The sequence below is a fragment of the Oryza sativa genome, chromosome 7, assembly GCF_034140825.1.
Source record: "Oryza sativa Japonica Group chromosome 7, ASM3414082v1".
In the NCBI taxonomy this organism is placed as follows: Eukaryota; Viridiplantae; Streptophyta; class Magnoliopsida; order Poales; family Poaceae; genus Oryza; species Oryza sativa.
In genome coordinates, this window is record NC_089041.1 from 28104527 (window position 1) to 28129043 (window position 24517).

The following is a 24517-nucleotide window of genomic DNA, read 5'->3' on the forward strand; positions in this document are numbered from 1 at the left end:
CCTTGAGAAATAAACAAAAGTAACCAAAAAATATTTTTAGTTAAAACTTTTTATCTCTATTCTTAGAGTTTTATAAACTCAGAGTGTGTTTGATAAATGGGATATGAGAGATGGGACTGGGAAAGGGAAATGGATGAATGGCTAGGATTAAATAAAGTGTGAATAATAGATGGTTAAGATGCTATGTTGCTCTTTGGAGGGTGGGATATTATTTTTCAATCCCATTTGCCAAACAAAACCTCAAGGTTAAAAAACAAGCTTAAATAAACATCCAATTTTAAATAAAACTTTGAAAATTAATTTTGGTTCTTATGGACTCCTAATTTAACTATTATACTTTTTCACAAGGTTTATAGCAGATTTATGTTGGCCTCCTATGATAAGCATGCGTAAAAGATTTGGAATGCACGTTTTTATTGGATACATAACTAGTTACAAACAAAATCACAATCCCACAGAAGAAGCAAGTGGTGGATCTACTACCACCCCTACAAACAAGTACCTACCTTTTTATGAATGGAGAGAAAATAGTGTGGCGCTAATGGACCCACCTGTTAGAAAAAGGAGGTATGTCGAAAGTGATGGCAAAAACAGGTCAATGATAATGTTTTTTTAGAATAAATCTATTGCAGCGCACGAGTAATATGTTACTCCCTCCGTTTCATATTGTAAGACTTTCTAGCATTACCCATATTCATATAGATGTTAATGAATCTAAGCATATATATATATATGCTTAGATTCATTAACATCTATATAAATATGGGCGATGCTAGAAAGTCTTACGTTGTGAAATGGAGGGAGTAGTAGAGAAGAGCGTTTGACTTTGTAAAGAAAAAAAAATAAAAGAAGATTTGTGCTCATGTGCTAATATGCCCATGACACTAAATTGAGGCATAGGTATATAATTCACGATAATTTGCTCCCTCGCTTTTAAATTAGTTGTTGCTTTAACTTTATCCTAAGATAAACATTTTAACTTTTGATTATTAATTTTTATAATGCTATATAGGCTAACATGTTAACTGTACATAAAAACATTACTCATGATGAATCTAAAAATATATAAATATTATAAAGTTTAACTGCATGGATTATTCAAATCAACGATAAATATTTGACTCATGACAAAGCTAAATCGGCATGCAATTGTGGTCTTATCTCTACTACTACAAGGGTGTGTGCACGGAAAACGGAGCGGTTCATTAGTGCGCGATTAATTAAGTATTAGCTATGCTTTTTTAAAAAAGATCAATATGATTTTTTAAGCAACTTTCGTATATAAACTTTTTGCAAAAACACATCATTTAGCAGTTTAAAAAGTGTGCGCGTGAAAAACGAGAGGGAAAAGTTAGGAACCAGTAGTGCCGAACACACCTAAAAGAGGTAGCCTTCATCCTTCTGCCCCCCTCCTCCTAAAACCACTTCCTTCCATAAAAATCGATTTCTCTAAGAAAACCTGACCATAATTAAAAAAAAAAACCTAAGCAACCAAACCTATCCAAATTCTTCCACTAAACTAAACTAAATAAATAGACCATTGCAACGCACTGCTATATAACTAGTTTCTCCAAACAACAACAACAAAAAAAACAAAACAAAGAACTCAATCCTTGAAAATGTTATATAATCTGATGGAGCTTAGTTCACCTATGGTATTTGAATCTGATGAAAATAAAAATTAAGTTGACGCACGTAAAATGAAAAAGCCATTAGCACATAACTAATTGAGTTTTTAGTTATTACAAACTTGACAAATAGAGATATGTTGATATTTTAAAGCAACTCCTGTATAGAGAGTTTCTGCACAGAACTGTTTAGTAGTTTAAAAAGCGTTATAAGTAAAATGATCTTAGGCCCTGTTTTTTTCTCCAACAAGGGTTAGATGAAGATTAAGATTTTCATAGCAAAAACGCTTTTCAAACTGCTAAATGGTGCGTTTCGTGCGGAAACTTTCTATATGAAAGTTGCTCTAAAATATCATATTAATCTATTTTTTAAGTTTGTAATAATTAAAACTCAACCAATCATACGTTAATATCATATCGTTTCGCTAAAAAACTTAATTTGCATCTCCATCTTACACCACCTTATTCAGAAACGTATCTCTCTCCGATTTTTCTTTTTCTGAACACATGCAAACCACTAATTACAATTGTAAGCACGCAAAAATTGGAATTCTACTTCTAAGCAAAACTGCCCACGTCACCACCATAAATCTGATTGGCCTGGTGATAACTGTCCACGATATGGGCTACCTATTTGTTTAAGGAATAAGTCTATACACGTCCCTAATTTCTTATCCGGTTGGCAATTTTGCTGTCTTGTTTTTAATCAAGAACATACAAGTATTTTTGTTTCTTTCTCGTATCTGGCTATATTCATATAATACTGAGATAAGAATTGCATAGTTATATTAAAAAAAAAGTAAGAAATGCATACGGTACATTGAATTGTAAAACCAAAATAAGACAATATAAACCATATTTAAACATGCAAACTCCAAATAAACGACCATGAGTATGTCAAAAACATTATTATGAAGTAACAGAAACTAGAGATGTCCATTCATTTTCCCGAAAAAACTAAGACATAATTAATTTTGCAATCAAAATGCATTGGAGCCTTCATGGCATAGGTCCCAGAATTAAGACACGATACATTTAAACGGTTCTAGAATATCTAATTGTTGGCCTTCTATATTATCTTCCCAATGACTAGATCATTCTGTCAGTGCGGTCCGCTTGATGATGCACCTGCAAGTAAACCAATATTAGCATATTATAGTGTTAAGTAAGGTCTCAAATAATGTGAGAGAACTATCCTAACAAAAAGGTACAGTTACAAACCGGCTTGATTCTTATCTCGTGTTGAACGATGTGCTTGATGTCCCAGTCGTCGACCTTGCATTTCATCCATATATATTGGGATTCTGTTGTGTCTCCGTCGACCCCGTTGTATTAACCTCTTGTCAGGCACAATAACTGGACCAATATATGGTGGCCACTCATTTTGATTTCCATAGGGATGAAATTGACCTGCCCAAGTGCTTGCCAGTGTTGATGAAGAGTAATATGGATGGATAAATTGATTCTCATTGAAATTTCTATCCTTGCAAACAGCAAGGGCATGAGCGCATGGTATTCCAGTGAGGTTTGGCTTTAGGCATTCGCACATAGGAGGAGTATCATTGTGTATTATTACTTTATACTTGAAATCTCTTCGAACATATGCAGTATGATTTCCTTGCACTACTGCAACTCGCTCACGGTCAACCTTGACCTCATACTCACCACCTTCATCACCATAAGAAGTCACGTGCATGGATCCAGCCTTATTCCCTCGCTTTACTAACAAATTCTCAACCCGATGGGACCACATTTTCTCTGAATCTGCAAGTTCAAGAGCAGATTTTCTTCTATCAGCAAACCATTCTAAGCATTTATTAAATGTTTCCTCCACTATTGCTGTCACAGGTAATCTCCTTGAGTACTTGAACACATTATTTAATGATTCAGAACCATTACTTGTCATTATACCCCAACGGTAACCACCATCCATGCATTGAAACACCTCTCAGGTTTCTCAGGCTCATCTTTATCCTCCTGTCGATATTTTCCAACACTTTTTAGATAATCAATTGCATTTGGACAACTTTGTGTAATTGCATCCATGCCTTCTACAAACCTGCGTGGTTTCTTCTTCTTTACAGCCCACTTGAATGTTTTTATCACATCATCATTTTTACATCGCTTGTACAGATTCTCAGCAATATGTTGGGAACAAAATCGATGCACACACTCACCACCAATTTCGTTCCATCCGATATGTGGCTGCTTGAATACCCACTTTATAGCCTTGTGACGATCAGAACAACACACATGAAATTACCAAAACCAATCACCTCTTTTCTTAGCCATCTCATAAACCAACCCCAATTGTCACTATCCTCCTTTTCCACGATTGCAAAAGCAAGTGGTAGTAACCTATTTTCAGCATCATATCCACATGCTATCAACAACCTGCCCCGATACCTACCAGATAAAAAAGAAGCATCCACACTAATTACCGGTCGAAGGTATGGGACAGATTCAATGCATGGCCCAAAAGCCCAGGCCAAACATTTGAATGATTGGTGTCCTTCAGGAGATGTAGGATTTGATAGAAGTTGATATTTTGTACCCGGATTAGATGCTTTCATTGCCTCCAACAACGGTGTGACAAGTGCATATGATTCTTCCCAACTACCAAACAATTGAACTATGGCCAACTCTCGACCACGCCACAACTTGTTGTACTTTGGTTTCACATTTTTATATCTTTGTCGAACCAACTGACGTATGCTTAATATACTCAACTCCAAATTCTCCTTTAGATCATCACGTATCACATCAGCAATGACCGCTGCTGTTAGCTGTGCATGATCAAATCGGTCAGCAGGTGCACGACATGTGTGGGGAAATTGGCAAGTTTGTATTTTCCAACTCGAACCAATTTTTGTTGTTTTTGCATATAGCTTCCACTTGCAAGTACTATCTTTGCACTTGAAATCTAGTCTTGATTTGTTGCTTGTAGATACCCTTACTTCCATATTATTACTAATGTGAAATTCATTTACTGCAAACTGTAGGTGTTGCTTGGAGTAAAAAATTCGACCTTTGGCCAATGGACTCTCAAAGTGTCTCTTTGAACCAAAGAAACAATCATCAGCTCTTGTCTGACGCAACACAGAAATGTCATGAAAGGCACTTACGGGGTGCTTACCAGACCTACCCATGAGTGGCTGCGATTTTGCAGAATTAACCAATGCAATACTATCATTCATATTCTCTTCGTCTTCGCTACCCTCCTCCACATCTTCCTGGTCTTCATCCTCGTCAATATTGCCTTCATTGTCTGTCTCTTCTCCAACATAAGCCTCCTCTTCAACATTTGTTTGCACCACATTCCTAGCATTATGACCATCAAGGGAAGGCATCACAATTGATTCTTCTCCATCTTGATTAGCTTCAGAAGAGATGACATGACTAGGTGATTGATTAACTAATCCTTGCTCAATAATTTAAATGGTTGGAGCAGTGTTAGGTTCATTATTTCCTCTTGTCATGACACCAATACTTGAAGTATGACTTCTCCCAATATTAATTGATGCAGTCTCAACATACAATTCTACCATATGCCAATTGGTCCGTGCTGATGTCATTTCAAGGATCATTTGCCAAGATCTTTCCTCGTATAAAGGGATTAACTGGAAAAAATGTGGACCAGGTGCCCCAACATCATACCTCACTTTTATAACCAATGAATATGCAACCTCAGAAAAATCTAGGCCACGGAAAATCTCATTTTTCACATCTTCTAGCGTAGTAGACTTGATAGCAGGAAAAGTGATCTTGGGAGGAATACTATATGATGCACCTGCCTTCTCTTCGTATATGATTTCACCACCCGCATACACAAGAACAATTATCATGGCTCGTGTAGTTGTGCCTAAAAAACAAATAACATGTTATTATCATTCACTTGATATACATGTGAAAGTAGCGTGAACTATTTACCAAACATATATAAATGTTGAATTCAATCTAAGTTTTTGGCATAATATAATAGACAATTTATATATAAAAAAACATATGCGGAAAACGGTGCCCCATGAAAAAAGTTATCTAACTTATCGTATATATGGGAAAAGCGCTATACGGTCCAATGTAGACAACGGCCAAGTTGTAGTGTGTGTATGTATAAACCATTTAATATAACCTTCGACAGTGACAATGTTAGTGTGGCCATAGTGCAACTAAAATTCATCAATTCTGAGCACATGAGACTAATCAAACTAGCGTGCAGCAAACAATTGATCCACTAATATGAATTGTTAGTATTGAAAATTTAGTAGTATAATACCACGTTGTTTGTATTCTCTTTGTGATATGAACAATGGAAAAAAAAACTCGTTGTATGCAACCTTAAACCCTATGATTTTGATGTACTACCGGATGAATTAGATTTGAACAATGGGGAAAACTCACCGTCTATGCAGTTCCAATATCCAAAACGGAAGCCAACATCTAAAACCAAGAAATATTGTTTGCTGGGTTAGGGCGGAGGAAGCTGCGATGGAGAATGAACAAAGTTCGACTCTGACGACAACGGCAAGATGGCAAACTGCCCTAGTTTTCTTGACTCCCCGTAATGATGCAACTAACCAATTTTAGAGGTGGGTTGTTGGGTTAACTTAATCAATTCAGCAGCCCAATACGGCCCAGTAGTTTGTTGGGCTACTGGTTAGATGGAAACATATTGCTGTATATGAGCATCTTGTTGCCTAAATAATTAAATGTGATTGTTGCGTGCTCACATTTGTAATTAGTGGTTTGCACGTGCTTAGATAAAAAAAATCAGTATCTCTCTAGTAGACTAGTGCTAGTAGCAAAACCTACCGAATATGGAACACAATCGGAGTCGATTTCCAGGGCCGTGAAACACAAACGCTACTGGACTCCTTTCCGCCTAATAAAAAAGCTCAAAGCTCACCGCGACAAGAAGAAGCCCAGCCCACGACAAACCACACCCACCACCACGCACGCACGCACGGTATACATACACCTTCACATTGGGGGCGATGGGCAGCAGCAAGGCCAACCACCCGGCGGCTTCCTCGTCCAAGGTCTCCTCCGTCTCCTCCTCCAAACCCAAACCCAAACCCACCCCGATTAGAAACCCTACGCCTCCGCCTCCTCCTCCTCGCCGCCGCACGCCCCCGCCTCCGCCGCCGGGGTCGGGCCCGGGGCCGCAGCGACCTTCCTACCTCTCGGTAGCGCTCCGCCGCCGCGGGCCTCCCGCGGGCAGCGCGGCCGGGACCCCGGCGCCGCCGCGCGCCGCCGCCGCCTTTGATGTCGCCCCCCCGGTCGCCGAGCACACGGACCCCGTTGTCTTCCCCGCTTCATTAGCCGAGATGAGCGGCGGCGGCGGCAGCAGCAGCAGCGACGATCAGGTATATACCCCACCCCCATCTGCTCCCCGCGCATCGACACTGGCTGGCTCGTGGCTGCTACGGGGTAATTGCGTTTTTGGGTGCGAGTGAATTAATGTTGTGTTTTTTTTTTTTGGGGGGGGGGCGGTATTGTGATGCTTCAAAGTTTGTCTGGATCATGGTACATGTGGCACTAGATTAACGCAATAAGTATGCTACTCACTTGTTTTAGGGGCTTTTGTGGCCGATTACTGCATAAGCTGTTGTTGCTTTGAAGTTATATGGAGTAAGAGTAGTTCGTTTGAGTTTTGAAGGTGCTACTTCAAAATTTTAAGTGGAACCAAGCATTCCCTTAAGCCAATGCAGCTCCTTCTGTGTTAGCTTGATATTTAGGGCTACAGATATCGACGATATTTCGATTAATAGTTGTTTTGGACGCTCCACAAGTTATTATGGTCCTGTGGTTATGATTTTCTCATCATATAGTTGCTCCTGTTGTGCAGATCCTTCTGTTTGGGAGCTTCACAGAGGCTGAAACCAAGTTGTGGCAGCCTAATGCAAATAAAACACGGGAACTCTCTGAGATCCAGTTTGGGTCACTGAATTTCTCAGCTCTAAATTTATCGAAAGAATCAAATTCTATTACTCAAGGTGCTGTCTATCCTGCAAAATTAAGTGACGGCCAGAACAAAATCATCATTACAAAGGATATTGCATGCAGCAACAAAAAGGAAACAGTAGCTCCTACATTACCAAATGGCAAGCCAGTGCTATTCAATGGATCTCCCACTGCCAATGCCAATGTGTCTCCCAACAATGGCGTCATTGAGAATAATCAGAAGGCTGTAGCTGCAGTTCTCACGAGTGTTCCTGCTAAAAATGTCAGCAGCCCAGCACCACTTTCAGTTCCAGAGGTGGACCATGATGGGATCGAACGCAATCAAAACAGCAGTTTAGTCCCAGAAATAACTGAAAATGGAGGGCCAGCTATTGATACACCAACTACTGCAGCTCCAGTGGATGAGCTTGTGACAAGCTTAAATAAAAAGGACTTTCGGAACAAGCCCTTGCTTCCTCATGGTTTGAAGAATACAGGAAATATATGCTTCCTGAATTCATCCTTGCAGGCATTGCTCTCATGCTGGCCTTTTGTCCAGCTTTTACAGAACTTGAGGAACCAGAATATACCTAAGGTGCTGCTATTTAAACAATTAAGCTTGATGTTCTAACCCCGCTTATTTCAGGCTAATTTTTCTGACTACTTGTTGCATTTTAGGCTGGTTACCCAACACTGAATGCATTTATTGAGTTCATCTCTCAATTCGACGTGCTCGATGATTCAAATGTTAAGAAAGACGAGAAGTTTGCTACAATAGCTTCAAAATCAGTTATTCCCTCCATGTTTGACACAGTTCTGAGAAATTTTACTCCAGATGTGCCAGCTGGAACAGCTTCTAGGCCAAGGTAAAAGACTGTTAATGCATTTTTTTTAACTATTAGTTTTACTTGTGTGAAAGTAACTCATCTAGTTGTTAATGCTGATAATCTGATGTTTGGTTTGTCGGTGCAAATTGTGGATATCAATGACTTTTTGGCATTTTCTTTAACATCTTTAGTCCAACAAGCCATGGATGGCAGTTTATAGTCTGGTGTTTAGCTGATCCTTCTAGTACTATAATATATTTTGTTCATTCTTTCTTAAAGAGCTGTATTGAGTGTATTAAGTTAAAACCAATGGCTCAATGCTTACAAGCATGATTGCACGATGCTTACGATGCTTTTGAACCCCTGACTATATCCTTTTTGTTTTTTAACCCTCTGCTTGAGGCTTTGCTTGTGTATCACTATGATATTTAGGATATATGCCATATAAATATGAAGTTCATTCAAACAAAGTAGTTTGCTGCATCACATATCGCTGGGACATTGTGCATGCTATTCTCTATCCATTTCTTTGTGTTGTTGTAGATGTCCAGTTTTAAGGGTTCACCTCAATTTGCAGTAAGCTATCCTTGTTTCAGTTTATGATGCTATGTACTTATGCAGGCAGGAAGATGCTCAAGAATTCTTAAGTTTTGCGATGGATAGAATGCATGATGAACTAGTGAAGCTTAATGGCAATGGCTCAAATTCAAAGGAGGGTATGATTGTTTCATCAAATGATGATGATGCTTGGGAGACTGTTGGAAAGAAGAACAAGTCAGCCATAATGAGGAGTCAGAGTTTTGTTCCCTCCGAGTTAACTGCTATTTTTGGAGGCCAGCTGCAAAGCTGTGTGAAAGCTACTGGTAAAATTTTCTTGTGCAGAGAAAAAGCGCACACTGTTTTGGAAATTTTAATGTCCTTGCTTTCCATGTCATTACTGTTATGGTATATCTAACCAACTCAACATTTGCTTGTGCCATGTAACTCTATAAATGATGTTCCTAAGCATGCACGAAAGTTGTCAGGGAAATAGTGTATATGCTTATGCTTGACAATTGAGATTAACTTAAAAAAAGAAACTGTTATACTATTTATTTCTCCCTAAGAAGTTATTTGACATTATTACCAGAATCATGGGCTATTGTCCTTATTTTATACCTGGAAGGTTTACTTCATTGTCATTCTTCTAGTTTTACTAACAAGTCAAATCACACCCATTAGTCCTTAAGGTATTACTGAATACCACTCCTACATGAATCATGTAACTCAATATACCTTTCGCGAATATGTTCCCCACTGATCATGAACTCATGACTGGCAAACCATTTTTCACAGACTCAAGGTGAAAACTGTGTTTGAGTGGGTCAAATTGTGCAGTCATTTGCTCAGCTTTGCTTGGTGAGTGCAGACTGATGGATTATTCTTTTATCTGCAGGTAACAAAGCATCAGTCACCGTTCAGCCTTTTCGACTGATCCATCTTGACATATTCCCCGATGCTGTTCAGAAACTTGATGATGCCCTTCGTCTGTTTGCTGCTCCTGAATCTTTGGAAGGATACAGAACAGCTGCTGGAAAGGTAGCTTGTTGAAATTTACTCTATTATTTGACCTCTTAATTATGTCACCACTCAAATGGTTTGTTAATTGCATGTATGTAAACTTGGTTTTTTTACATGCAATGGAAAATCCATTTTGCATCTACTGCATTTTACTCAGTAAACTATTTATGAAGCCTTCCTTTTTTAATGTTAATATTCTGTTAAAGCTGCTATTTAATAAGCTATGTTGTTGAAACTTCTCCTTGTGGTACCACTATATTTGGTGCTTTCTTCTTCATATGAAAGATGCAACTGTTATTTCTTGCAATGAGTTAAAATTACAATATGTCAAACTTTGATCTTGCAGGCTGGGTTGGTGACGGCTAGAAAATCAGTGAAGATACACTCACTTTCAAAGATAATGATACTGCACCTGAAGAGGTTTAGTTATGGAAGTCATGGCTGCACGAAACTCTTCAAGCCAATTCACTTCCCTCTTGAGCTGGTTCTTAGTCGTGATCTGCTGAGTTCGCCATCATCAGAGGTGATAGTTTGCCCGATATGGTTTTATACATTTCCTCTCAAAATTTTGAGCTATCTTTCATTTGTTTCATCCCTCCATTTTCCTCTTACAGAGGCAACCATGTCTTGGTTATGCAATTATTGTGTTATTGCATATGCAGTAGGCTTAAGCTTGCACTCCAAGTTTATGCACCCATTATGGAATCACGATCATTTCTTAGTTTCCAACATGCTATTGAATTTGAGACAAATTGACGCTTCTTCAAATAGTTAAAATGGGATCTAACAACTTGATTTCAGCACATGCAGAGTAGAAGATATGAGCTTGTTGCAACCATCACGCATCTTGGGGCAAACCCGTCCAGGGGCCATTACACTGCCGATGCAAAGTCTGCCAGTGGGCAGTGGCTTCGCTTCGACGATGATAACGTCACACCTGTCAGTCTGAACAAGGTCTTGCATGACCAAGCATATGTCCTGTTCTACAAACAATTATAAGTTTGGGGGTATTGCTACGGAGTTGATTAGCGGTTCTCTTATTGCTTGAACAGCTAGATATATACTAACTATATCGCCCAGTTAATGTAGCTGCCGTGTAACTGAGAATCTTGTGTCAAGTGCCTGGTTTCCTGCGTTTATTTATATATGCTTGATCACATAGTGGGGGATTTTTGTTCAGGCCATTGTTGAGGTTTTGTAAAATGCAAATGTCATCTTGGTAATGACCATTAAAGTAACCATGAGATGATATCACTCGTTAGCCCTAAGAAACTATATTGATCATGTTATTGCGGTGTTGCATTTGATTATATTAAAACGTGATTAAAACGTCCAGCTTGTGAGCTTGACGATTGCTGAAATATGGCTCTATGGCTGCCTACTGCGCTTCAGGTTTCAGTGGCTGTCAATCAGTTTGGAAAGCTGAAGCTGTAGAGATCAACCTGAAACTGTGAATTTGTGAAGCAGTTTATGCCTACTATATACGAGAGATCGTGGCTGATCTAAAATGACTTCTGCAGATGCCATTTCCTCGTAATGCTGGATCATGATCCGCAAGAGATGATATCTTGCACTACAAAATGAATTCTGCAGATGTCATTTCTTCACAATGGTGGATGATCTATCAAATGAGGTGTCATTTCTTCACAATGGTGGATGATCTATCAAATGAGGATTTCAACACTCTTTGTGCAGATGTCATTTCTTCACAATGGTGGATGATCTATCAAATGAGGATTTCAACACCCTTTTTGCACAGTTGTACACTGATTTGTATTTTTCTCCTCTTGCTCTTGTGCCATCCTTCATCTCCTTTCAGAGACTCAATTCTCCCGAGGCTTTACACTACTATCCGGTACGTATACCTAAGATCCCCCTCCGTCCCAGAATATAGGTTTTTGTATTTTGGGACGGAGGGAGTAACAATCACTCCACTGTTCGAGCATGAATTGATGTGCAAATTATTCGATTTCTCTGTCAATACGTCCTAATTTGCAGCTTGTGACAACCATCAAATCGAGGAAGCTGCCGATTGTGCTTTGCTGATGTTATCTGTTCAAGGAGCCCTGAAAGTCTGAAACTGAAAAACAACATGAATAACAGTGAATGATTAGAACCCAGAAACCTGCTAAATTGTTTATCAGTGAACATCTTCATAAACCGTAGTGGAACCCTTCTGAAATCAATCTGAACTGAAGCTGGCATCTGCCTGTTAATACATTATACATAATAAAATTACCGGATCATCATTTTGTGCAGATCAACACACTGTAACTGTAGTATGCAGAAATCCCGATCTGCAGTTGTTCCTGTGATCCTGTCTAGCATTTTGTAAAGAAGAAAGCACTGGAGCATGAAAAAACCAATCTGAAGCTGTTCCTGTCAAGCATTTTAGTTGTTTGTTTGCGTTGATACGTTCTTTGTTTCTCTGTGGTATTGTCAACCAGTCAAATTGCAATATAATATCATTGAGCGTTATATTTGACCAAGTTACTTCTGAATTCATGCAGACCACTATCACTTTTGACCAATTACTTCTGAATTCATGTTCCTTTCTCTATTATCACTTTGACCAATTACTTCATTTATGTTCTTCACCCTACAATCACTTTTGAGTTTTGACCAACTACTTCTGAATTCATGTTCTTCTCCCTAGCTTGTTTTAGAGACTTGACTGCTGAATCAACATGGCCTTCCATAATTTGCTACCTAACTGAACCTAAACCAAGACATTCTCTTGCACGATACATTTTGCTTTCATGCTTATAGTTTAGAAACCATGTCTTATCTTGCATTGCATACTAAGTTCTCAAATAATTTAATGACAGTTTGACATGGCTGAGCTGTATGCCTGTTTATGCAAAGCTGGCATGTTCATCATACGAACTCTTCAGTTCAAAGTTGAGAGAGCCAACCAGAAATTGAAAGCCAACGTCAAGAATAAATCAGCTACCTATTGTTAGAATGTCTATGGATATCTCTGCAACCTTAACAGCCAGCTGCAGAAATCAATCTGAACTTAATGCTGTTTCCGTCTAGCATTTATCTGTGACACCTCACACGTAGATATTGCTCCTTGAATGGTACTTATGTTGCTTTCATTTCTAAAGTTACTAAATCATGACCAATTCGATGGCGATTTCGGTCCCAGTTCGTCACATTTCCACACTGATGTCTTTCAGAGGCTTTAAACTTCCACCTTCTTTTCAGAGCTCCCAATTAAATCATCTTTCTTGATCAGTCACTTCCATTTTTGCTACTGATGATGCCAGTAATAAACCACCATCATCGGCATCGCACATGATGACAATTGACAAACCAACCACCAACTTTCGAGATCCAACAAATTCACAGACAACAAAAGAGCAGGTTTCTACCAGATTCTGAAGAGAGCAAAGGAATAATCAGAAGTTGAAAGATTCTAAACATTAGACTGCTTGCCATCTTAATATATCCAACATTAACAAGGGCGGTAGTAGAATCATTAGTACACATGATTCTACATCACTCTCTATTTTTGCTTTTTTTTTTCTAACACATTTTAGATGATGCACCTGAAACTGAACAGAAGCTGCTTTACTACTACAAGGGATGCAGCACCAGAAAGCTGCAATTTTTCCCCCTTTTTTTTTCAGTTTTTATACACAGTGAAGAAAAGCAGAGAGACTAAACTCTGAAAACTCCAAGGTTATACACTAGACAGCAGCAGCAGCAGCATCACCACTCACCCATGGCGCTCTAGCGAGGCTGGTGGATGACGTGGCGGGCGGCGCCGCCCTTGGCGGCGACGAACTGGGCCGGCTTCTCGGCGTGCCTCACCATCCCGGCGCCGCCCAACCTCGGCGAGTTGAGGCTGAGCGCCCTGAGCACGTCGGCGTCGAGGGTGGGAGTCGTCGTCGGCTTGTGGTGGACGGGGGGGTCGGGGGTGTAGAAGAGGTCGTCGGTGTCGACCATGTCGAGGAGGTCGAGCGAGTCGTCGGGCAGGAGCGCGGCGAGGTCGTCGTCGAACACCTGGCGGTGGTGGTCCTCCTCCGCCGCAGCGTCCTCGTACATCTGGTGCTGCCTGAACCAGTGGTCGCGGAACCACGCCGTGGTCTTGACGAGCTCCCACCACTCCGGCGAGAAGTCCTCCACCCTCCTGAACGCCGCCGGGATGAACGGCGCCGCGTTCGGGTTCAGCGACGACATCGCCATAGCACTCATCCCTCACTCCAACTGCAACAAACAAGAACAAGAACAACAACGCCATCAATAACCCAAAAAAGAAACAACAAGAAATTCGCTAGCTAGCTAGCTCATGGCGATCGATCAAGATCGTCGAAGATTACTACTACCTTTTCTTGGGGGAAAATATCTCGTGGCGCGACGCGAACGGCGATTGATTGATTCCCGCGGTTTTGAGAGAGAAACGGTGGGTTTCTTGTTTGGCTTGGCTGCGCGGTGGTGGAGGGGGAGCGCGTTTAATAGGCGAGAGGGGAGGAGTACGAGCGGGTGGGGTGGTGGGGCCGGGTTGTCAGTGGGAGTGGCTGACGTGTGGGGCCGGGTTGGCGTGTGGGTGGGGTGGGTTGGGGTGGGGGTGGATGGTGAGTTGGTGACTGGTCGGTTTGGGTCCCTTTTTCACATGGGGGGTGGGGCCAATGGGGAGTGTGGTGATGCTTGGGCGGGATTTTCTGTGGGCGAGGGATATAATAATTCGGGTGGAAGTTTCCTGGCGATAGAGATATTGAAGTGCTCCTATGGAGAGAGAGAGAGAGAGAGAGAGAGGGTGTGTTTAATGTGTAAATCGTGTACGGTTTGCTTGTAGTTATCGGATAAGATGGGGCTGTTTGGATGGGACTTTTCAGTCCAACCAGATGTTTGACACTAATTAAAAATATTAAACATAGACTATTGATAAAACCTATTTCATAACCCTGAACTAATTTGCGAGACGAATCTATTGAGACTAATTAAACTATAAATAATTTATGTGATGCTACAGTAAACATGTGCTAATTATGAATTAATTAGACTTAAAAAATTTGTCACGCAAATTAGCTCTCATTTATGTAATTAGTTTTGTAAGTAGTCTATGTTTAATACTCCAAATTAATGTCCAAACATCTGATGTCACAGAGACTAAAGTTTAGTCCCTGATCCAAACACCACCTAAGTTCTGTTCTTCATTCATTTACTTACTCTATTCCAAAATAATAAAAGAAAGAGATTCCAAATACATTTTTAAAAAGAAATTGATTCATTCTCTCTCTATCCCAAAATAATAAAAGAAAGAGATTCCAAATACTTTTTAAAAAAGAAATTGCTAGCGTGTTGAGGATTGAACACGAGACCGCAAGGTTGAAACGATACACCCGTTACCACTACTGCATTTCTATTCCAAAACATAACAAACTTTGAGTTTAAAGGTTGCTATTACCTAGCCCCCGACAAATATATAACTACCCCATCCATTAAAAAAAAAAAACTCAATTCTAGCTACGAACCTGGACATGGTTTGTCTTTTTTGACAAACTAGTAGGTAGCAACATTTTTAGGCCGTAAGAAGTAATAAATTCTCTTTTTATTAAATTAATTAATGTGGGGATTCTATGTTCATTCATTTCATTATACTTCTCTTGGTCATAAATATTTCTTCAAACTCTATAAAATTTCAACAACTGATTTTATGTTAAAAGAAGTTTTTAGGATCTAATAAATTTATGATATTATAATAGTACTTTTTGAGATAAATCTATGTAGTAGTATATCATTTGTTTTGTTTCAAGTCAAAACATTTAAAAAATCATGGATTGTCGGAATTGTAAGAAGTTTGATCAGATATTATCGTAAGCATCAAATGTTTTTGACAAGAGGAAGTACATTATGCCAAGTCCTTTTCGGTTGCATAATTATTGTACAGTTGTATATTATAGTATGACAAAGTCACCATTGTACAGTGGGATGACTAGAAGGTACGCATTCTAAATTATTTATGGACGAATGGATTATATGCGTTATTACACTTTTTAAATTATGATTTCTCCAAAAGTAGGCAATTCGTCTATGCTATTTTTATTTTTATAAAATATAATATCTAATTTCTTCGTACTTAATTGCAAAATAACAAGTAGTGACATCAAGAAAAGCTTTTTAGGATTGGTTGAGATTTGGACATGATCTCAATAGCTTTATATATATATATATATATATATATATATATATATATCAAGAAAAGCTTAATTTATTCCTACTTAGTTGAATCTGCCCAACCATAAAAATAACAGGCCCTAACATTGAGAAAACCAAAGCAACTTTTTTTCAGAGGAAAAAAATAGAAGATGTAAACCAAAACTAACCCCCGAATTGATCAGCAATGTTAGTATATAGCCTTGGCTTACGGCATCAGGAACTAAACCACAGATTAACTAAATCCAACATGGAGCCCTAATTATTTATCAGATAGATACAAACACGTCGCCATCGAAAACCGGCACCGTCTTGTAATCATACTTAATTGCAAAAAGAAAAAGATTTGGTGAAACGTTTCTTTTATGCCTAGTTGGGTGGTGACATCAAGAAAAGCTTATTAGGATTGATTGAGAATTTAGACATGATCTATCGACGCATGCACTGCCTTTGCTTTCCACGCAACACCCATATGAGCTGAAAAATTGGATTGCAGAATTATCAAGAAAGTGAAATGATTTTGATTGCTATGCTGTGGAACTATAGCAATCAGTCCGAGTTGTAAAGTTTCAGTTAGAAGAAAAATAATTGCAGATAAAAATTCTTGTCTGTTTTACTCGGTCAAAATCGCCGGTCAACTGGCCGGTGTGCTGCTCCACTCAAAGTCTCCTGTGGTAGACTTTGGGGTTACACAGAGTCACTGTTCTTTGAACGCGGTGATAGCTAGGTTTACTGTATGTGTACATCCTGTTTGGAATGAGAAATTCCGTGGAAATTTCACAGTATTTTCAAGACAGACAATGAACAAAAAACATTTAATGATTTTTTCAGGCATATGAAAAATTCCTATGCTTCAAACGAGAATTCACGATGGATGGTCTGAATCTAGAATTAAGATCTTTTTGACGTAAATTCAGAGAAATATGTTCGCTGACATGTTAGACGACGGGGAAAAGTTATGTCAGAGATTCTTATTAATCCCTAAATTTGTAGTGGGTTGGGAGCGTTTTCAAACCGCTGATCGCCTCCGAATTCAGATCAGCTAATCAAACCGGTGATCATTCCAGCGTCGTCTCATCATCGACCCCATGTGGATTGCAACCGTGCACGCCAACCGACAATCAATCATTGGGTAACCTCTGCATCAACACGGGTTTAGAATTCAGAGAAGATACGAGTTCGATTAGAATTCAGGCATGATCAGCAGCAGTTTAATTATAATTTCAGAAGATAAGATACCATGAGCTGTGGATGTTCTGCTGTTCGTCTGTTACTAAAAGATCAGTTGTACTAGCTATGCTATGCTCGAATGATTGTGTTTCTCCATCTTTTTTAAGGTTGGATTAATTTAAGCTGCTAATTACGTAACTTGAGGAAGATAATTTAGACTTATATTAAATTATGTGGCTGACGTGATTTTGATCGATGGGCGAGATGCACATCGGTTGAATGTTGAATTGGACCGCACCTGCTGACCCATTCGAATCATCTAAAGTCGCGCATCATTTTAAATACTAATAATCTGGGCACACATCGATCGCTAATTTGAGCACTGGGTTTGGAGAGAATAAATTAAAAGAACCAACACGACAAGGAACAGACATCTCATTGATCGGTTTCGCCGTCGCAATCGGCGAAACTATGATGAACATGTTAAAAATAAATAATTTAAGTTAAGCCGACATCACTCCATTTGAAAATGAAGCTAGTGGGATGGGTTATATTATGGTTTTGGTTAGAATTTTGCCATCGATTAATATGACCTATAGCTCTACCGTAGGTTCTTCAGCTTATCGTCCGTAACAAAAAAATATATTTAGGAGTAATTTTTATTTTAGGGTTGATTTTAATTTTTTTAATTTTATTTTCTTGCAAATGATCGTTAATTAATAAGAGCACATATATAAAAGTTTCACTTATTATTTATTCTTATAAGTTATATGCGAAATGATAGGATTATTTAAGGCCATGTTTTTTAACACTTTTCCGACTTATACGTTCGTATTTTTCACACGCGTTTTTTAAATTGTTAAACGGCGTGCCTTTTATAAAAAGTTTCTATAGAAAAATCTCTTTAAAAATCATATTGATTCGATTTAAAAGTCTTTTTTAACTAATATTTAGCTAATTATACGTTAATCTGCTCGTCGGGTGGGAGGGGATCTCAACCCTAAGTAAATGAACACAGCCTTAATCATCTTCTCACACTTAATTGCATACAGTATCACTTCTACTTTTCTTTTTTTTTTCTTTGTGGAAAAGACTATGCTATTAGTAGCTATTAGTATTTCTTTTGATTCCTTGACAGGTGATCTGACGCAATTTGTAGCTATTAGGCCCCGTTCGAATCCACTTAAAATAGGGGATTAAATTTTGGATTAAAATAGCACGACTTTCAAACTGCTAAACGGTGCGTTTCATGCAAAAATTTTCTATATGATCCATTTTTCAAGTTTATAATAATTAAAACTCAATTAATCACGTATTTATTACCACATCGTTTTGCGTGAAATACTTAATCTTCATCTTTAGAAGATTCAAACACCACCTTTTTAGGTATCAGAAAGTTTGCATAGCACCATGGCTAGCTAATGATGGTATGTGTTGAGGTATCAGAAAGGTGGCAAAGGTGCGGTCAATAATTCAGTCGAAACAGTCCGTACATGTGACATTCTGTTAGCAATTTCGGTGATGTCGCCTACACAATAATAAGATAAAGAGGATGCCGAATATGACTGAAATAGAAATACGAGTACTAAAGATCATTTTTTTCGCTTCTGTGCACTAGTTCGCTGAGATGGAGAGCATCAAGCATGCCGGCCAAGTGCCCATAGTACAGGTTATGTATAGTACATGCCCTCTTTTTTCCCTCGTTATGGAATGAATTTCTATTATGTATATTTTTTTCAAAAAGTATATTATAATACTCTCACCGCTCTAAAATATATTCAGTCCGTGCCAAAATAAGTACATTTTGCATGGTTTATGTGAAACGTTTGATCATTCGCTTTATTTGAATTTTTTTTATGATTAGTATTTTTGTTATTATTAGATGATAAAACATAAATAGTACTTTGTGTGATTTTTTTTCATAAATTTTTTAAATAAGACGGACATCAAACGCTGGACGCGGATTCTCATGGCTACACTTATTTTCGGACGGAGGTAATAATAACTTTTAGCCTTCAACATTTGTCCTAAGATATGACAACTTATTCTCTTCTCTACTAACCACAACCTTGCACCTCCTAATTTTCTCACCTAGCTACCTTATCCTTTCAATCAATCACAACTTTCACATACTTTCTCCGTTTTATAATGTAAAACTTTATAGCATTGCCCATATTCATATAAATGTTAATGAATCTACATATATATATATATATGAATGTGGATAATAAAATACAATAAAATATATGTCTAGATTTATTAACATTCATATGAACGTGGGTAATGCTAAAAATTCTTACATTATGAAACGGAGGGAGTATTTAATTTCATCTATTTTATTGTTACTTGTGATTAACACTAAAATATTTTGAGACAGAGGTAATAGTTAAGTCATTTGTTCGAAACATTCCTCTTTCGAAGGTAATGAGCGTCCAAAAGGACAAGCCAGGTGAAGTGAACTGGATGAGCTCATCGATTGGCTCACCTGCCAAGTACACCGGATTGGGATCCTCTAACGTGACGTGAAGTCAGATAAACGTGTCGACTGATATGTGGGCCTCACCGTCTACGGGTCCACTTGTTAGTGACCGCGTCGGAGGATATGCTTCCAAGTACACCGGGTGCTAGCTAGCCTACTACTGCTAGTCTCTAGTGAGAGTCTAGTCTCCTCTCCACATGTTACACGTTCTGAGATGAACGCAAACGCGTGATGCTCACACCAAACGACGAACAGAAACGCCAGGCCCGTTTAGTACCCAAATTTTTTTTCCCAAAAACATCACATTAAATCTTTGGACACATGTATGAAACATTAAATATATATTAAAAAAAACTAATTGCACAGTTAGGGGGTAAATCGCGAGACGAATCTTTTAAACCTAATTAGTCCATGATTAACCATAAGTGCTACAGTAACCCACATATACTAATGGTAGATTAATTATGCTAAAAAAATTCGTCTCGTTTTTTCAGGCAAGTTATAAAATTAGTTTTTTCATTCGTTTCCAAAAACCCCTTTCGACATCCGGTCAAACATCCGATGTAACACTCAAAAATGTTCATTTCGCAAACTAAACAGGCCGAGATTGAGCACTGTACATACATAAAATCCGGTGCCGGGGACAAGCCCCGTACGTCTCGCCGCGCGCATCGTGGCGCCTAGTAGCTCTCTATTAGAGCAAGTTCAGTATAGCCAACTATTAGCTCTAATTTATCTATAGTCAATCTAATAGCTTATTCATACAATAGTTACATACTACACTATTAATACCTGGTCCCACGTGTCATACACATATTATGTCTTGGAGTCCGTGCTACAGCTGGCTATAAATTTGTAGCCCGCTATTTTTCTCTCTTCTTATTTATCTTCTTAAAATATGTTTACAGCGTCTGCTATTGTACCTGCTCTAACCTCTCGTGGGTTGCCTGCCGGCGATGGCGATGGCGATGGCCGAGAGACGCGTCGTCCTGCTCCGTGCGGCGCCCCGTACGTCCAAAAGCGCATGCATGCGCATGGTTGGTTCTGGTCGCCGTCGTCGCTTTCGCCCGCGTGGGGGTGTCGTCGCTGTCGCGCGGCGAGAGGCCAGCCAGGGCCACCACAGTCCACAGCTGCTGCCAGCTGATTGCGTTGCACCGCGCGCGCGCCCGAATTATTACCGCCGCGGCGTGCGTGCATGGCATGGCAACGATGAGTACGACCTCTCTCCGATGGCGTGTGAGCGTGGATAGATCGGTCCAGGTTCTCCGCAAAGGGCAAACGCATTCCCGGCCGCTGGTCCCAACCCAACTGCAGTTCGTGTTACCAACTACTCCCCTCTCCAACACTGTAATAAGGGGCGGATCCTGAAAAAAAAAATTAGGGTGCTTAATTACACAGTGTTTCAACCCCTGTTAATTTAGAGGCTTTTAGTTTATTATTTATAGTGAAAAAGTCGAAGAGAATGCTGCGAAGATATCTATAGATCTTGTGAGGTGCAGGGGGACTTGACGTGGGATCCGCTCCTCTGCATGTATCATGCTTGCTGCTGCCTGCTGCCACCGGCGATTCATCATAGCCGTTGCGTACGTGTTGCTTTCCTAACAACACTGCATGCAACTGATGGTCGTGGAGCTATATACAAGAGTACTCTATCTGTTAAAAAAAAACTGATTATGTAACCAGTTTTTTTTTACGCAGAGTACGGTTGCATTCTTTACTCGTGTTCTTAACTTCACCCCTACTCGCTTTTTACATGAACGCTTCCCAAACTATTTAAATGTATGTTTCTTAAAAAAAAAGTTATATAGAAAAGTTGTACTATAAAATCACACTAATCTTTTTTTAGAAAATAATACTTAATTAATCATACACTAATTGATAAGTTATTTTCCAACTCAGTTTGTCAAACTCAGACTACAGCTGGTATGATACTAAGGCTGCATTCGTTTTGGAGAACAAAGGATGTGCTTAGATGGTGGAAAAGTTGGGAAGTTAGGAGAAAGTTGGTAGTTTATATGTGTAGGAAAGTTTTCGATGTGATGTGATATTGGGAATTTGGGGGGAACTAAACACGGCCAAAGGGAGTTTGTTTGTTCCGTTTTCCGCGCATAGGCTTCCCACACTATTAAACGGTGTGTTTTTTATAAAAATTTTCTATATGAAAGTTGCTTTAAAAAATCATATTAATCCATTTTTGAAGTTTAAAATAGTTAATACTTAATTAATCATGCGCTAATGACTCACCTAGTTTTACATATCTTTCCAATCTTCTCGATCCCCTCTCACTCGAGCATTAGGGCACCCATAATGGTTATCTATAGGCTCTCTACAAGAGATCTATGTCAGTATATTTTTCTACATGGAAGATATTAAATGAAGAGAGAGAGAGCAAAGCTATCTACTAACTTAGAGATAGTCTATAAATAAAAACGAGGCAATGCATGAGAGAGCTATAGATACCCATGTAGATACTATTGAGGTGGTTTACTATTAATCTAGTCTATTGCTGAGATGTACATGTTTTATAGAGAACACCTTACTTTACTATTACAGATACTTTTAGTGTACGGATCTAGTAGTCATCGGCATGCAGCTAGCTGGGATCATCGAACGACCAACGTACTCCGACATAGTACGTACGGTTTCGACCATTGATTGATTTGGGTCTCGTTTGATTGTAAAAGCAAAGCTCATCTGACTGATCGAGTTTAGCTAGCTACTGGGCAATTGGGGTCTTTCTTTTCATCTAGATCTCCCGGCTAGCTTGATTTGCGAAAGAGTTTCCTACTTTCCTTTGTTTATAAAGTACGTTTAGTGATCGATCGATTTCTTTGTTTATAAAAAGCTCTGAGGATGGATGCATCATCATTCATATCCTCGTCACTGACGATAACATGAGGCGCCCGGTCGATTGGCACGCCACTAATATTATTGCCGTGTCGCTTTCAGCACTGCGAAGATAGCGGTAGCAAAGGTGCCTTTGATTGATTGATTGATTTTTAAGGGTGATTGATACTTAGTACATTACATTCCTAGCTGTAGCCTGTGTTTAGTTCACACTGAAGTTGAATAGCAGTTGGGTACTCCATCCATAGCTGAGGATGAAACACAATATGATATCTAGATTCATTCTATTAGATTATGTCTTATCCCTTATGTTGATTTTTTTTTGACGGATAGAGTACTTCGTATAGTCTAGCTATACAGTGTCTTCAGGTGTTGCAGAAGTCTGTGTGCTGTTGAACGAACCAGATAGGAGAAATTGGTGTAATCTGCTTGCTGGGGTCATCAGAAAGCACCAGGCCCGATGATCAAGACCCACAAGACACCAAATTGGTGGCCCCTGTGAGCTAAAGTAAGGATACCTTTGATTTGTAGAAAAAATGTAGAAATTTTGGAGGATTTCAATCCTATAGAAAAAAAATCATATGAAGGCCTTTGAAACGAAGAGTTGAATCCTATCCAATCCTTTAAAATTTCTATGGAATGGGTAATCCTATGCACATTTGGGGAAAAGTTAGCAAGAGCTCTAACCTCTTGGAACATTTCCTCTGAGTCTATCTCTCTCATCTGATTCCTGCGTTTTTCCTGTGGTCCAATCAAATGGTCATTCCTGTGTTTTTCCTGTATTTTGCAATTCTCTGTTTTACAATTGTATTCCTGTCAGAATCCTATGTTTTTCCTATTCCTCTGTTTGTTCATTCCTATGATTCAAAAGGGCCCTAAGCTTTGCAACATCGGCGATCCACTTCCACTCCATCTGAATGCTGTCGTATAGCTGCCGTTCAGGCTCAAAATTGCAAGTTGCTGTTTCTGAAACCGATGGAATTCAGTGGAGAAGATGCACAAGTTCAGTAAAACGCTTGATCACTTGTTCTGATAGTCAGATGATTAGGAAGAACACAGAAGTACAAAACTTGGTCACCAAAGATTAGTTCCCAGCTGACTACTCTGATGGTGGTGCCACATCATAATCACAACAGTTGAGAAACATTTGTTCTGATTTATTACCTTGTTCAATAATCACACGCTCTTTTTTCCCCTGATTTATTCTAATTATTAAGAGTTCCCAACTTCTAGTGAGTGAGTATCATTCTTGTTTGCGCTTTTCAGACTTCACTCGAAGGCTTGCGAACAAGATTGAATGATGAGCTATATATCATCTTGCAGGTTGTGATCTTTGCAGCGATGAACGCAAGAGTTTCAGTACAACACTTCGAATGGAATAGCGATGGCGTCCGACGAGGCTTCTGGTTGCAAAGAATCTGACCCCACACGTCAGAGTAACAACAAGTAGCAACCCGAGTTCATGGGCCACTTGGGCCGCTCTACTACTTGGGCTCTGGGAGGTTATTAGGTCCACGCGGTGGGAAATCACAAGGATTCGCTCGCAGCAGCCAGCAGCGAAGGTTGCCGTTGCCGGTTGATTTGGTGCGAGAGTTTAGTACCACCTCGCCTGTTCAGCTGGGAGAGGCGGTCGCGCTAGCTATAAAAGGAGGCCGGGGGCCTCCGTTTCAACTCATACCTTTCTCGGCCTTTTGGCTAAGATCAAGTGTAGTATCTGTTCTTATCAGTTTAATATCTGATATGTGGGCCATGTGCCCACTTCGATATTAAATTTATTTTTTGTGGGGGAGGGTCCACCACAGTGGCTTGCCACTGGGGCCCTCGCACGTCGCCCAGGCGTTGCACTGCTGCCCGGGCCTGGCGCACCCCAACCAAATCAAATTTAAAACTTTTAACTC

The 24517-nt window shown here is 39.4% G+C and overlaps 2 protein-coding genes and 1 non-coding gene across 4 annotated transcripts; 2 read left to right on the top strand and 1 right to left on the bottom strand.

The window, feature by feature from the left end:
* The first annotated feature begins 6607 nt into the window (after positions 1 to 6607).
* Positions 6608 to 11230, top strand: LOC4344181 (ubiquitin carboxyl-terminal hydrolase 24). Of its 2 annotated transcripts, none has more exons than XM_015791420.3 (7): positions 6608 to 6994; positions 7477 to 8166; positions 8250 to 8437; positions 9020 to 9261; positions 9834 to 9976; positions 10305 to 10481; positions 10760 to 11230. In XM_015791420.3, exons 1-7 carry the CDS (start codon positions 6623 to 6625, stop codon positions 10955 to 10957), a joined length of 2010 nt encoding a protein of 669 aa, XP_015646906.1. In that variant the 5' UTR covers positions 6608 to 6622; the 3' UTR covers positions 10958 to 11230. The 2 variants fall into 2 exon arrangements, with proteins under 2 accessions (XP_015646906.1, XP_015646907.1); XM_015791421.3 differs by having other exon boundaries at positions 10769 to 11230.
* A 2129-nt stretch (positions 11231 to 13359) lies between these two features.
* On the bottom strand, positions 13360 to 14389 carry LOC4344182 (protein EARLY RESPONSIVE TO DEHYDRATION 15). The gene is made up of 2 exons (XM_015791422.3): positions 14293 to 14389; positions 13360 to 14173 (listed from the first exon to the last, which is right to left on the bottom strand). The coding sequence occupies exon 2, from the start codon at positions 14159 to 14161 to the stop codon at positions 13697 to 13699; it is 465 nt and encodes a 154-aa protein (XP_015646908.1). The 5' UTR covers positions 14162 to 14173; positions 14293 to 14389; the 3' UTR covers positions 13360 to 13696.
* Positions 14390 to 24293: 9904 nt separating this feature from the next.
* LOC112939758 (U2 spliceosomal RNA) lies at positions 24294 to 24490 on the top strand. Its single transcript, XR_003243628.1, has one exon. It is a non-coding gene; the product is annotated as a U2 spliceosomal RNA (small nuclear RNA).
* Positions 24491 to 24517: the final 27 nt, after the last annotated feature.